At 49.3% G+C, this 15,750-nt stretch overlaps 1 protein-coding gene across 1 annotated transcript; it reads right to left on the bottom strand.

Annotated features, from left to right (window-relative positions):
• Positions 1 to 11,850: 11,850 nt before the first annotated feature.
• Insm1 (INSM transcriptional repressor 1) lies at positions 11,851 to 14,936 on the bottom strand. Its single transcript, XM_051145072.1, has one exon. The coding sequence runs from the start codon at positions 14,590 to 14,592 to the stop codon at positions 13,054 to 13,056; it is 1,539 nt and encodes a 512-aa protein (XP_051001029.1). The 5' UTR covers positions 14,593 to 14,936; the 3' UTR covers positions 11,851 to 13,053.
• Positions 14,937 to 15,750: the final 814 nt, after the last annotated feature.

Below are 15,750 nucleotides of genomic sequence, written 5' to 3'. Positions count from 1 at the left end.
GCCCTGGTAGACTAGTTTATCATTAAAAAATTATATAAAGTCAATTTAGGGAAGACTCTGTGTGTGTGTGTGTGTGTGTGTGTGTGTGTGTGTGTGTGTGTGTGTGTGTGTGTATACACAGGTGTGGGTATGTATGTATGTTTTGGTTTTGATTTTTCAAGACAGGGGTTTTCTGTGTAGCCTTGACTGTCCTGGAACTCACTCTGTAGACCAGGCTGGCCTTGAACTGATGAAGGTTTGTCTGCCTCTGCCTTCTGAGTGCTAGGATTAAAGGTGCGTGCCACCACTGCCTGGCTAGGGATTATATTTTAAAAAGTGGAGTAAGAACCCATATCTGTATTGTCCTTGGCTGGTGCCATAGTTTGAGCGGGACCCCTGGGCCCAAATCTGCCTATCAATTCTTGTAGGTTTCTAGGACCCTCTGGATCCTTCTACTTTGCTATTCTCCCATGCTTCTCTCATCTAGAGTCCCAACCCCTACCCAGATCTGGCCAATGGACAGAACATTCTCCACCGTTGAGTGGAGAGTGGGGTATGATTTTCACACGTACTCTGGTGCCTCATATTTGACCACGTCCCCTGGAGGGGGAGAACTGGTGGCACTCAGAGGAAGGATAGCAGGCTACCAAGAAGAGACTTGATAACCTATGAGCATATAAAGGGGAAAGAAGTCCCCCTCAGTCACAGTCATAGGGGAGGGGAGTAAGGGGAAAATGGGAGGGAGGGAGGAATGGGAGGGAGGATACAAGGGATGGGATAATCATTGAGATGTAACAAGAATAAATTAATAAAATAAAATTTATTTTTAAAAAAGAACCCATATCTTCCTATGTCTATACAAGAGAATTCATATTATCCATCAACTTTAGAGAAAAAAATTAAAGGCAAGACACCTTAACAGAAAGATTTTCAGCCATTAGGTATTTCCTGACCAAAGAAAGTGAGGTCTCCTGTTCGGTTTGTCCACTCTCGTATTCCATATTTCCTTTGCAACATTTTAAAGAACTTCCTAACATTTCAAAATGATAATAACATTAGTGCATCAAAATACACCTCATTTTAACCTTTTTTTGAGACATGATTTCTCTGTGTAGCCTTGGCTGTCTTGGCCCTCACTCTGTAGACTAGGCTGGCCTTGAACTCACAGAGACCTGCCTGCCTCTGCCTCTTAAGTGCTGGGATTAAAACCGTGTATCACCACCATCCAGCTTCAACCTTTATTATAAGCAACAAATACTTTGGCCTTGAGTTCTTGAATAGTCTACACTCTGCCCCATGTCCTCATCCTTAAGGTAATCATACTGATTCTGGTACCTGGCCTCAAAGGTCTTTCTTGTGTGGTCCTTCCCACACCAATTGAGAGTTGATTGATGGGACCAATAGAACCAAGGGGTAGTGCTGTGCCTTTCAAGACTGGGTGATAACAGTATTACAGTCTCCTTGGCCTTTTGAGCAGCTTACTCTGGGAATGGCTGCCATGCCCTGAGGACACTCAAGCAGTGCTGTGGAGACTGAGGCCACGTGAGGGAGCCAGATCAGTAGTGTACCCCTTAACACCATCAGTCTTTCATTTGAATGCAGACCTGTTTGAAAGAGAACTGTAACTTCTTCCCCCACTTAATTTAAAAATTAGATTTATCTATTTTATGGTATACGTATGTGCATTTTGCCTTTATGTATATCTGTATATCACATGCCTGGTACCCATGGAGGTCAGAAGACAGCACTGGATCCTCTGGAACTGGAGTTATGGGTGATTATAAGCTACTGGGTTGTTGCTGAGAACTGAACTCAGCTCCTCTGGAAATGCAGCCAGTGCTCTTAACCACTGAGCCATCTCTCCAGCCCTAGTAACTGTAAGATTCCAGGATATATCCCCTCAACCAAGTGTGCAACTTAATTACTTTGCTTGTCTTTGTCAGTTTGTGACAGTCTTGACTATGTAGCCTAGGCTAGCCTGACTGAATCAAAATCATCCTCCTGCTTCAACTCTGGGCCCTGGGATTGCATATGTGCACTGCCCATGCTAACCTCCTCCATAAACAATCAGGTCTAATGAGTAACAGTTGCTGGTCTCACCCACTGAGTTTGGGGGTGATCCGTTGTTCTCTGGTCAAGGTTACATAAGCACTCTAACCCCATGGGTAGAAACAGAAACTGGGACACTGGTTGTTTCAAAGCTGGATGAAAAAAAAAAAGGAGAGGATGCCTTTACATACAGCAATACATTCTAACAATGGTGCAAATCCCATGGTGGGATATAGTGTAACCTCATCCTCTGGGCCGAGACCACAGGAAAAGGATGCCATACTAGAACCAGGCCTGGGTTCCGCTTTGTGTCCAGAAGTCACATGATCTAGGATGAAGTGGTCAATGTTCATCGTGCCTATCACACACAAGGCGATGATGATGGATCATGGTACTTTCTACACAGGGGCGAGGTAGAGACCAAGCAGGAAAGCTCACCTGGTGTTCTGAAAGGTGTCAGGGATTTGTTAATATAAATCATGGTACTTTCTACACAGGGGCGAGGTAGAGACCAAGCAGGAAAGCTCACCTGGTGTTCTGAAAGGTGTCAGGGATTTGTTAATATAAATCATCCTCAAAACTCGGTGTTTTGAAACAGCAGCCATCTTGTTTCTTTTCTCCTTCAAGGCTCCGAGGAGTGAGCGAGCCTGTCCAGGCTGTTTGCGCCTGGGCTCTCTCAAGCAAATGTCACAAGGGGTTGAAAGAAGCTAAGAGTCCTGCTCCCTCCTATGTCCCTGGTTGACTCTTGCTCTTGACTGAGACCCCAGCACCATCTGTCTAGGGCTTTCTTCTGGTGTGAGGGTGGAGACCTAGACAGACCAAGGCAGAAGATGCATGGCCATTCCTAACCCCACTCAGAAGCCACACTTAGTGATTTCCTAGGGTTACCTGTCCTGCATTTTAAGGAAGCATTCGCAGAAATCCATCCAGTCTTATGGGGAGAAGTGTGGGTACAGACTTTATTTCATAATGGGACACATGTAAAGGAGTTCGAAGAAATATTTAAAAGTCAAGTATTATGTGAAACCTTTAATAATAATAATAATAATAATAATAATAATAATAATAATAATAATAACTCAAAAGAGCCAAAGTTTTGAGTTACTGGCCTGAATAATGCATGTAGTCTTTCATCAAAGTACTATACAAGACCAACCTCACTGAGCTTCTGAGGTCAGACAAGGTTGGACAGATTCATAGTACCATAGGCAGCTCATTTAATCTTAACAAGAGCCCTGGGAGGTACTTAGTCGCAGACAGCCAAATGTCATTTGGCCAGCTGAAGTCAATGCATCATTTAATTAAAGCTCTTGGTTACCTTATCTTGTGTCTAGGAAGGTCATATAGTAAGATGCTGGGGCTGAAATATTTAGGGATGCTCAAATTGTCTTACCAGACAGTTCATTTAATGATACTGAACCGTATGATGGCCACCTCTGAGAGACAAATCCCTTCCTGTCTCTCCCCAGTATGAACTGCGCTTGATACCACCTCCTTGGCGTTCCTCTTACAGATTTATGTCTCATGGCTCATCTGACCAGAGGTCAGGCATCCCTAATCCAAGTAATCTGACTCTTCATAGTTGAACATTGATGTTCGTGCCCAATCTGTTTTCTATAACCTAGCAGAACCTATCTGCAAGAGAGGCAGGAAAGGAATGTTTGGGAATTGTGCCTTGGGGAGCCTGAACTCACTAGATGGGAGATAATCTAAGCACAGAATGGCTATTCAAAGGTATGATACCAGTAGACAATGTAACAAAGGTCCAGTACATTGGGCCTTGTGGATGGTATCTTTCCCTCATTTTATTAATAGGAAAGTGATCGGAGAGAGGGCTAATAACTTGCTTAAAGCCACACAGATCTTAACAGTAGAGACAAGAACCTCAGCAGGCACAGCATGCCAGGAAAAGAACCACATTCCTTTATATATGAGCTTGTAAAATCCTTCACATTGAAAGAGAAGGGGATATTCCGGAAGCTACAGTTATGTCATGTTCCTTGAGGCATAAAGTCTCATTCTTGGAGGGGAGAGGGGAAGCAGTTTTGCTAGAAATCAAATACAGAGCCTCATGCTCGGTAGGCACGCACTCCACCCCTGATTTTTGAGTCTGAGCTGTCTTCTATAGGCTCATGTGTGGAGAGCTTGATCCCCAGGTGACTACTATGTTTTGGGAAGTAGTGGAAAATTTTGGAAGCAGAGGATGTAGTTCAGTGGGGAACCGTGACACCTCTCTCTCTCTCCCCCACCTGCCCCGTCCCCAGTTTCTGCTTCCTGGCCACCGTAAGGTGAGCAGTGTTGTTCTACCATTCCTGTCGACCATGATGACCTGCCTCATCGACTAGCGCCTCAAACAAACATTCACTCCTTCCAAATAGCTGTTCTCAAACGCCTCACAAGTAACAACAAACTGACCGACACACTCTAATATTTTCTTTAAAGTTTCTAGCCAGCTGTGATCGCACAAGACTGTAACCCCAGGACTTCAGAGACTGAGGTAAGAGGATTGCTATGAGTTCAAGGCCAGCCTCGGATACATACAGAACCCTGTATTGAACAACAAAGTTTCCAGGTCTTGAGTGTTGGAGTGTGGACTTGGTTCGATGTGTTCAACAGAAACGTGTCTGCATCTCTGTGCTGCCTTTCAGACCTGCTGCTTTGCTTAGGGACTTTTTTCAAGCCCTCATGCCCATTGGTTGTCCTGGTTCTGGGGCAGCCTGTTAACTTGCCTGCAGGCGAATAACAATGAATGATTTCCACACCAAGACGGAAAGTAAAGAACCAGACAGAAGGTAGCATAGAAAGCCAGCTCGGAGTGGCTTCACACCATGTGGTGGCTTAAAAATACCACCATCTATTTCTCTCCCATTGTTGCCTATTAAACTAAAGAAAAAAAAAAAAAAAGATAGAATCTACAAATTTGGTATTGTGCAAGTGTGAGAGCCTTTATTACAGTTGGAGTATTGAACATATCTGATTTTTCTCATGAATATCAGGTACTTGCATTTGCAAGATTTTTGGAAATAAGTTTTCCTCGTGTTTGAAATAGACAACTTTCCCCTCCTCAGGTGAGTCACCTGACTCCTGTGAGTGCCCCAGTGCCTTGGCAAGAGGACGGAATGCCTCTCACCACCCACATGAGTTCTCCCACACTGGGATGTTTGCCAGCCTGGGTTTCTCTCTTTGCACCAGCATGGTCAGCTATGAGCTTGTCTCTTGTAGCTTCCTGTGTCCTCATCTAGATCAATGCAGCCTGGGAGAGTACTTGTTAGAACTCAGTGAGTACACACAGGAAGGCCTCAGACTAGGCCAAGCTGAGGTTTAGATGCAAATAAGGTTACGGATGCGTTACTAGTTGGAGTTAGTTGCCCCCGGTTACAATTTCAAGACAGCAGGTCTTCTCAGTTCAAACATATTGTTTGCCCAAACTGGGATGACCCGGTCTAAGGGCAACAATTCACTCTAAACCAAGTATGACGTCAATGTCAACGTCCACACAGACTTCCTGGCACCTCATTAGCATTTGGGTTCTAATGCAGCAGTAAGTCCAAGGTGAGGTCTGACATTCTGTCTGTTCCTCAGACTGGCTCCCACATGATGCTGGTTCACTGAGTCTATGACCAGCAAAGGCCCCAAAATGCAAATGAAAGGCCTTTATTGTGGTTTCCCATCCTCTACTGAAAACAGAGAGCAAGTGAGAAAGACACAGCATGAAGGGGCCAAGGCACTTTCCTAGCAACCTTCCCTTCTGCACGATTGTGGATCCATCCATAACATCAGAGCCACCGTGGCCTCCATGCCTCCCACTTTGCCTCACCACGAAACACTTGTATTGGGTATTACATATTTCCATCATACTAACTTTGGGGGCACATTCAAATACACCATCCTAATTGAGATGCATATAACACTCGGTCAGAAAACCATTACAAAAATTATGATTGGCAGCCTCTCACCAACTTTGACCTTGTACAATAACCTAAGTGTTCATGTGCTCAAATATTTGCACAATTAAGAGGGATCAGCAACTGCCAAGGAGATGTTTGTTGCCATCACAGTAACACAATTTGGAAGCAAGTAAATGCTAACTCAGCGTTGTCATCTGCCTTTAACTCAACTTTTAAGTTAATAAGTGAGTAGCTACTTGAATTCCTTCAAGTATTATTGAACTACGTATGAAGCTTTTATGTTAACTTATAAAAAGATCCAAAGTTGTGATTTCACCTGATAAAATCAGATCATTATGTAAAAAAAAAAAAAAAAAAAAAAAAAAAAAAAAAAAAAAAGACCTTCCAGATAATGGGCAACCCGCTCTTCTGCGTAGCTGCCTGTGGTGATCAGTGGGGGTCGGGGAAAGTTTATATTGCCTAAAGCAACCGTGATGAAGAGGGTGAACATAAGCAATAATGATAAAAATCAACTGGGAGGGGGTTTTCTATTTTGTGGGAAACTAGTAACAGGCTCTTTGCATCTGTATTCTAGGATGGTAACAGCTTGTTTCACATAGTGTAGTTGGTAGACGACAGGAGAAAAGGAGCCACAGGTCAGGGTGATGGCACAAGCTTTTGTTTGTTTCTTTGTTTTTTGAGTCAGGGTTTCTCTGTGTAGCCTTGGCTGTCCTGGACTCACTTTGTAGACCAGGCTGGCCTCGAACTCACAGCGATCTGCCTGCTTCTGCCTCCCAAGTGCTGGGATTAAAGGTGTGCACCACCACCGCCCAGGCCTGGCACAAGCTTTTAAACAGCAACCTCAAACACATGTGTTTTAACGTGCTTCCAATCCCTTCTGTCCTTCGTACTTAGGAAACTGTAGCATATTTTTCTTCTCTCCAGTAGAAAGAGGCCTTCTCTGAGCGCTGCTCTTCCGTGCACTAACGCCTGTTCTGGGCCCTGTCAGGTTGACGTACAACAGCATCTTGTCTTGCTCTCCTCGATCTGCCAGCCTCAGGTGTGACCGTCATGAGGCTGTGGCGTGTGTGACGAGAACAGACACGGCACTGGGGCTCTGGCCCTGTACAATGTAGAGGAAGCAGATACTGGGCTCAATGAAAGGCCGTCTTTGATGAATGAGAAAGGAGAGCAATGAATCAGGGTCAAAGTTTCTGGTGTCACCTCCCTGCTGCACTGTGCTTGGCCCGCTGGCTCAGGCCAAAGAGAAGGAGCTGTGAGCATCTGATGTCGTGGAGGTACAGTGAGAACTGTGTAGACAGCCTGTCAGAAGCACTGCTGGCATGGCAGGGTGTGAGTAGGCTGTAACCAGAAGATAGGCTTTTCACAGTCAGGCCTTTGAGAGTGCCCCTACTGCCATGAACATTCTGCATGTTTCGTTGCAGTTTGAAATGGCTTGTCCCTCTAGTGCAGGCTTATGGTAATGAGTTAATAGGGGGAAAAAAAAATCAAAAACTGAAAACAGAAGTACTAATGCTTTGTGTGGAAATGCCACCAGGGAGACCACACAGCACAGAAATCTTCAAAAAACAAAAAACAAACAAACAAACAAACAAAAAACAAGCGTGAATGTGTTCACCCAATAACCCATCTGCTCACCATACAGAGGAAGTGTGCACAGCCTGGATAGTCCCCTGTTCCTCAGGCAGTGTGCCCACATAAAAGTATCTGGTAGACAAAGGATGAAAGACCCCTGGGGTTTACGAGATGAAGGGGTGAATGTTTGGGTTTATTAAAATATGTTAACAGAGCTGGGAGTGGTGGTGCACGCCTTTAATCCCAGCACTCGGAGGCAGAGGCAGGTGGATTGCTGTGAGTTCAAGGCCAGCCTGGTCTACAAAAGTGAGTCCAGAATAGCCAGGACTATTACACAGAGAAACTCTATCTTGAAAAACCAATGTGTGTGTGTGTGTGTGTGTGTGTGCGCACGCAGGTTTTAAACCATGTGCTCAGTTTGTTCGGTGATTTGGAGAAGTGTGTCAGGCTAGGGACGAACAGAGCTCTCTAAAATAGCTGGGAATGATAACTGCCAGCGAGACCTCGTCCTCTCATTGCTATAAAAAACCATCGCCCCTCGCTACAGCAACTATCTGGGTTCCTTCCTGGGGACACCTTTCCTTAGGCACGATTGTTTTCCATACTATCTCTAATTTCAAGTAACCTCTCCCTGTGATTCCTCGGAAAGAACATGCTCAAAGAACAGAACTTATTTCTCTTCAGAAAACCCCGTTGCCTGGCCAATTGCTTCAATGATTCAAAACCAGTAGTCAGTTGCACAGGGTGAGGGTGTTGAAAACGACTAAGCTATTATTTCCTTAGCAACCTTAGGAGATGACAAGACTTCCCAAGACCACCTGGTAAGAAACAAAAGATAGCCTTTAATCCCAGCACTCGGGAGGCAGAGGCAGGTGGATCACTGTGATTTTGAGGCCAGCCTGGTCTACAAAGTGAGTCCAGGACAGCCAAGGCTACACAGAGAAACCCTGACTCAAAAAACCAAAACCAAGAAGAAGAAGAGGAGGAGGAGGAGGAAAAAACAAACAAAAGATTCCTCTGCCCTCCAGAATCAAGCACAAACAGGTCTTCTCTGCCACCTTGATCCACTGTATTCTCTACTTGGCTCAGAAATGACAAGTGCCCAACAAGGTTGATCTCTGAGGTGCAGGAACCCAGAACTCCCAGCAGAGACCAGTCTGATCTTCCGTCCTGCGAGTGCCTGGATCACTCTGCCTCTGGGGTCACTGGGTGGCCGTGCCCTTGTCTACCCGGAGGGAGTCCCCTTGAGTTACAGGGTCAGCTCTTACTTCTGAACTTCTCCTGTGTTGCTGCTGTGCCTGTTAGGACAAAGCGATCGACAACTCAAGCATGACAAGGACACTACCTTCACTGCGAGTACTCCCTGCAGGTCCATCATGAGGAGACACCTACTTCTCAAAAAGAAGATGAGAAGGTGACTCACAGGTACGTTTGGCTTCTCCCTCTCTCCCCCCTCACTTTCCAATCTCTTGCCTTTTTTTGTTGTTGTTATTTCACTAGAACACAGATTTGGGGTTAAAGTCTGATGCTTGTAAGCCACCACATTACCTCTCCGATCAAACAGAATCATGTTGTTAATTCTGCAGGCTCCTTCACCCCGTGGATTTCTCTCCACAGTTCTACTTCCTTGTTGCTCTTCTGAAAATCCCACACTGTGGCTTTGACCATCAAACATCTTAGCTTCCTCTAGTTGACACGTCAATAAGTCTACCTTAACCTGGCCCCTTAACAAGCTAACACATGATGCTCGCCAGAAAAACTGTGTGAAGACAGCAACTTTTGTTCAAACTAAGCCTGCTACAGGCTGGCAGGTTTATAGCAAATTCTAGATGTCACAGGGAACAGCAGGTGGGACAAAAAGGTTGCCTCCTGTGCGGTCTTTTCTCCCTCAGACTTTAGAATGCTCCCTAAGATGCCCCCTCGTGCATGCACCCCACCTTCACCCGTGGTATCTATCACCGTGTGGTCTATCTCAGGTTAACAGGTGAAAACACGGAGCCTAACGGTCCAAGTGACAGTTACAGGACCTGAACAACCCTCACTAGGGACCCTTTTCTTGTTTGTAAGAAGAAATGCCTCCAGAATTATCTATTTTCTTGGATACGGAGGCTCTTCTGCTTTGTCTAGTTTGATTTTGTGGAAAACTATAGGATGGAGTTTTTTTGTTTTTTGTTTTTAAGGATGGAATGGGTCAACTGAGGGAGGAAAGCACTAGACCGGGGTATGGAGTACCAGCAACAGAGCAATTGGGAAGGTTAAAGTGTTGCAACCTCTCCACCAGTACCCTACACCCAGACACGCCAGGCAACATCCAACTGTAGGTAGCGCTGCCCTGTGTGTGTGCACCCGGGTCTCCGCAAAGCACTTAACGGCCCCCAGGTATTGCTGTACTTGCAGGGCTGGAGTCTAGCCAGCCTCCTTCTAGACTGAAACTGCCCAACATTCTGTGCCGCTGACCGGCGTGATCTCCTCTGTCCATGGTGCTAACAAGAAGGAAGGGCTTGTAGCCTTGGCATTTGGAAAAGGCTCCCCACAGCAGAACTTCCCCGCACAGGCAATGTTTCTGCTCAGGTCGGCCCTGAGTTAGAGCTCCCACAGTACCAGCCTCAGAAAAGCAAAGCCGGTGAGTGACAGGTGCGCCAGGCGCTTCAGGACAACAATGAAAAGGAGGAAAGAGATCAACCCCGTGCCCCTTCGATGTTCCAGGAACGTGCTCACTTAGGGTCCAAAGCAGTTCAGAATACCCTCTTGCTTTTTTGTTTTGCTCAATCTAAGCAGAAATAAGGAACCAGGCTAGCAATTTCCTTGTTTCTCCCTCATTTGGCCCCTCCTTCCTTAACCAGTTTGCTAGCCCTGACTCCCAAATCTTTCACAACCAAGCCTTCCTTCACTGTGGTACAAAATGGGAAATCATGAACTGGCTTCCACTAATGAGCTCCCCACACTGGAGTGACCTCAGAACACACAGCCTGCCCATAGCAGCCTTTGGAGGAAGGGCTCACTTTCCCACTATCCATGAAGAGGAAGGGTGTCTTCCTTACGGTAGAATATTGTGCTAGCATATGTGACTTTGAAATCAGTCTATCGATGCTGGTCATCTACACCTCGGGACAACTTCAGCCATCTCTGCCTACTTTGCAGCTTCCCTTAGAAGCTCACACACACCAACAGGATGTTGGCTTTTATTTTGGAGATGTGCTATATTTGTTCAGCTAGAATAATTCCCCAGTGGACCGAGGGCCACTCTTAAATGAGTTAGTGACATGTGCATGCATAGAGGTGAGTAGTGGTGACTTCACACCCTGTGGTCAAGGGCGAAAACACTGAGTCCAACACAGATGGCAGCTGCTTTTCCTAACAACAGGTCTGGACTTGTCAAGGGGGTTGGGCAGACTTCTTGTTTAGGAAAAAAAAAAAAAGTTCTACTGCCACTGACCATACATACAGTGCCCTGTACCCTGTAGCTGTAGCTCAGATGGGGTGGTTCAGATGGAAATCTTTAAAGGCCCCATATTTTCTTCTGAATTCCTCTTTCCCTGTTCACCCCATCACAGCTCTTCTGTGGATTCTATGGAGGTCCCCATAATGTAGGCTTCTTATTTCTCTTCGGAAGGCAAATGTGGTTGGAAGACCTAGTGGGTTTTAGGGAAGAAGAAGGAGAGCTGCACAAAATGAAGGGCACACTCATTCGTGAAGTGTGGCTCTGCCCCTTAGCCGTGCTTCTCAGAATCCTGTGAGTGATCATCAAAACCATTCTTCAAAGAGCTGAGTGACAAATAACGGAAAACATTGTAATTGCCTGTTATTAAATTTAATACCCCAAACAGATGGCGTTCACTCCCTCACCCCGCTTGTGCACCCAATAGATGGCTCACCTGACTGGAAACTTATTTTAGAGTCCTCTCTCCAAACCCAGTTGTTTAACTTGTGTCGTATATAAATTTTCTACTTTTTCCTTTATAGTGAAATCCTCCCCCACTTTGGGAAATGGCTGTCACCTAAAACCCCAAATTACAGACAAAGAAAGGTGGTGTTGGTGTGCTGTGAAGGAGGCAACCTCTTGTGACTGCTTAGCCAGACAACTGAAAGGCTGCTTTAGCTCGAATTCCCCTTGTAGCACAGAAAGGGTGGAATCTGACACATACTGGTTCTGCTGTGAAAAATCCCCGACTCTTGTGAGAGAGGAATTTTTTCTAACCATAGGAATAAGGACTTTTAAAAGAAACTACTAAAAACCACCATTTAAAATCTATTTTATATCCTCTTTGGAAGGAACTATTTGCTACTGAAATAAACCACAATATTTTGACTTTGAAAATATTTTATTTGAATAGTAAATATTTATACAGTTGAAACAGTTCTATCGAAGCTTTCTATAAATGGCTAACAATTAAGAAAATAATGTATGTAGAAAAGAGATTGCATTTAAAAGTAAGAGCTGTCGGTTGTACAAGGGCCTTGGGGCCCCTCAAGCAGAATAAAATGGTACATTGTAATTCCCTTAGATAGATAGAAAAGTTAAAACTCTCAGCAGACTCCTCTAGAAAAAAGGTTCTTTCCTAAAATGCACAGTGAAATGTCAAAAGTGTAAGGGAGGGAAGCTTACACACACACACACACACACACACACACACACACACACACACGCACACACACGCACGCATGCACACACACAAAAGAAGAATCTGCAATCAAATAATATCATAATCTTCATAATTAATATAAATAAATAAAGAATAAATAACAATTACGCATAAATCCACATATACGTGTGAAGGGAGCTCATATAGTCAGTCCTGCCTCAACAGTGAATGATCAAACCAAACGTCTTCCGTGAAATATTGAGGCAGTTACTACAGAATCTTGTGAAAATTCTTACCCCTCCACCCCCGCAAAAAAACAAAACAAAACAAAAATAAAAACCAATCCCCAACAGACACCAGGTCAAGGCATTTGTGGCTATACTAAAGAAAACTCTTTTTTAAACAATTTGATTTGTTCACATACAAAAAGGTAAAGCCAGACTCCAGCAGTTCACAAGCCATAATAAAGCTAATAGTGTAGGAAGTTCAATTTACAGCCTGTGAAATATAAAGGCATTTATTCCTCAAGATTGACCCAAAACAACCCGTACGCTACAAACATCGAGAGCGAGATTGGTAAGCAGAGCAAACCGCATTTTCTACACCATGAACACAGCGAATACTAGAAAGAAAAACAGCTTCGCCCCTCAAGGGGAGGCTTCCAACCACGAGACAAACGCGTACAGCTTTTTTTTTTTTTTTCCTCCCCTGTACAGAAAGAGATGGACTCATGTTGCACCATGGGTGGTGGTGGGGGACACAACGCAAAGGGGGTGGGGTCCAAAAGGAGTCACAGCGAGAAGACCAGGGTTACCATCACGCCACACCGAGAGAAGCGAAGACTACACTTTTACCCCGGAATGGGGGTGGGGGCACCTCAGAGCAGACGTAGGGGCGCGCCCTCTTTGTGGGTCTCCAAGTGAAGGCACAGTTCTGGGGGCCCGGACCCAGGGCGCACTCTAGCAGGCTGGACGCACGGGCACTTGAAGGAGGATCACCTGTCTATTCTCAGACGGGTGGCACTTGTTGATGTGCCGTGTCAGGCCCGGGGAGCTGTAGAAGGTGGCCGGGCAGTACTTGCAGGGGAACACCTGGGCAGCGTGCAGCAGGCGCAGGTGGCGCTCCTGGGCGCCCTTGCTGGGGAAGGTCTCCCCGCACACTGGGCACAGGTGGCACTCGGCGACCGCACTCAGGCCCAGTACACCGGCCCCCTCGCCGTCGCCCGCGGCCTCCTGGGGCGCCTTTTCCTCCGGCCCAGCGTAGAAAGCCAGTAAGTCCTCGGCGGGGGGCGGCAGCGGCGGCGCGCCTTTGGCCTGCAGGGCCTGGTGATGTGCCAGCAGGTGCTTGCGCAGATAGGCCTGGCGACGGAACTTCTTGGCGCAGTGGTGGCACTCGTAGAGCCCGTCCTCGGAGCCTGACTCGGATACGCCGCCTGGGCTCGGCGTGTCCCGATCGCTGCCGCCGCCCGCAGCCTCGCGCGCCTCGGCCCTGGAGGCTTCGGGCTCCGGCGCGCGGGCTGTGGCAGGCGCGGGGCGCGGTTTGTGCCAGCGGCGGTGAGAGGCCAGGTTGGCCGGGCAACTGAAGACCTTGGCGCACTCGGGGCAGCGGTACTCCACGCGCACGATGCGCGAGCACTTGTGCTGCGCCAGCGCGAACGGGTCGGCGTATTCCTCCTTGCACAGCTGGCAGATGAACTCGCCCAGAGGCCGGGTTGCGCCCCCTGCACGGCCCCGCGGCGCCTCCACCGGGCCCTCCTTGATTTTGAGCCCCAGCACGGGCGACGTGGTCACCTCGTCCTCAAAGTGCAGCTTGCGGATGGCCTTCGGCTTTTTGGCGCTCGAGGCCTTGGCTGCCTTGGCGGGCGGTTCTGCAGCGACAGTGGCGGGAGGCGCGGGCCGCTTTCCCGGGGGCCGCAGAGCTGCGGCGGGGGACAGTGGGGGACCAGGCCCAGGACCACGGGCCGCCTCGGTGCCGGCGGAGAACGCGGTGCCCATCTTGAGCTCTGCAGGCGCGAAGAGCAGAGCATCTCCGCCGCAGGTGCCGCCGCCACCAGCCGCGTTGGCGCCGCCGCCTCCCCCTGCGAGCAGCGCGGCGGGCGTAGGGAAGGACTCTGCTGACACCGGAGAGCCGAGGTTGAAGCTACGTTCGAAGTACTTGTGCTTCTCATGCTCGCGGCTCACCGGCCGCGTGGGGCTGTAGAGAGGCGCGGGGTGCGCAGCCTCCGGGTTACCGAAGTGCACTGCCCGCGGGCCCGGCGGGGGTGGCGGCGGCCCCGGCGCGCAGGCGAGCGCGGCGGCGAGCGCCGCATGGGCGCGCTCCGTGAGCGCTGGCGGCGGAGGTGGCGGCAACGGCCCCGGGCTTGGCACTGGGGGCTCGGCGCGGGCGCCCCCGCAGCCGGGCGACAGCAGCAGCGCACGGTCACTGTCCTCACCGCCGCGGACCCGGTAGGACACGGGAGTGGACTTCTTGCTGCGCTTCACCAGGAACCCGCGGGGCATGTTGGCGTGGTGAAAGGGCAACGCACTGGCTGGGTCCCACCTCGGTGCTTGGCCCTGGCAGCCTTCAGTACCCCCAGCCCATCGCCTGCAGGCGGCGGCTTCCGGACACGCGTGGCGCCTGCGGCTGCTAGCCCAGCACTGCGCCCCGCACGCGCGTCCCTGTCCCCGAGCCCGGGCGCCTTTCCTTTTTAACGGGGGGAGGGGGCCATTGTTCTCGCCTCCCGCTTCCCCCGGAGCCAATCAGAGCGTCCGCAGCTCCTCCGCCGAGGAGGGTGGGAGGGCGATGGAGTGGCAAAAAGGGGGCCGGGACTCGAGGGTCGCCCGGTAGGTGCGGCAGATGTACCTGAGGGCGCGGGGCCCCGGCGCGCGCCCCTCGGCTGCCCCGCCCCGCCGCGCCCCGCGCCGCCGCCCCGCCTGGCCCAGGCACACGCCCGGCCCCGCCTCCCTTCACGGTCTGCTGCTCCTCTATGGGGAGGCGCACGTGCCTGGGCTTTGTGTGTCTCCTCCGGGGGGCGCGGAGCCGCCAAATGGGCCCGTCCATCAGCACGACAATGTGCGCCCCCCTCCCGCGCCGGGATTACCCGCGGGTCGCGAGCTAAATAGCAACAAAGGAGAAGAATGGCCCCAAATATGTCAGGAGGGTTCAATCCGCGAGCCAGAGCCCAGGGGGAAATTGGGCGCGCTGATGGGTGGGGGCGGGGGCGACCGGATGGCTGCGGCTGCGGCGGGAGAAGGGCGCGGGAGCCCCACTTTCTGTTCGGAAAATCATCCTCAAGGGAGAAACGTTGCTAAGTCCAGACAGCCAGTTCGGTGCACTGGCCACGGGACCCCAGGGTACCGAATGTAAACATGTCCAGCCTGCGGGCTTTGATGGAGCGCAGTGTCTGTGCTTGCAGGCTGGGCCTGCGGGAGGGCTCGAAAAGCTTCTCTCCAGTTGGAGAAACAGTTGGCATAGCACGTTTTCGATCATCCGCGGATGCGGGGCTGCAGTCCCCGGCCCACTGGCTGGCTTCCAAAAGGAACTTGAATGTCTGAACTTACTTTCCTTTCCCTAATATCCCTGAGGCCAGGGTATTGGCATCCTTGCCAGGGTCGCACCCAGGCTTCAGGAGCCTCCTCGCTGTCCAGGACATAGGCAACGCCTGTGGAGTTGACCCA

The sequence above is a fragment of the Acomys russatus genome, chromosome 4 (assembly GCF_903995435.1).
Source record: "Acomys russatus chromosome 4, mAcoRus1.1, whole genome shotgun sequence".
Classification (NCBI taxonomy): domain Eukaryota; kingdom Metazoa; phylum Chordata; class Mammalia; order Rodentia; family Muridae; genus Acomys; species Acomys russatus.
This window is presented reverse-complemented; position numbering and strand designations above follow the sequence as displayed.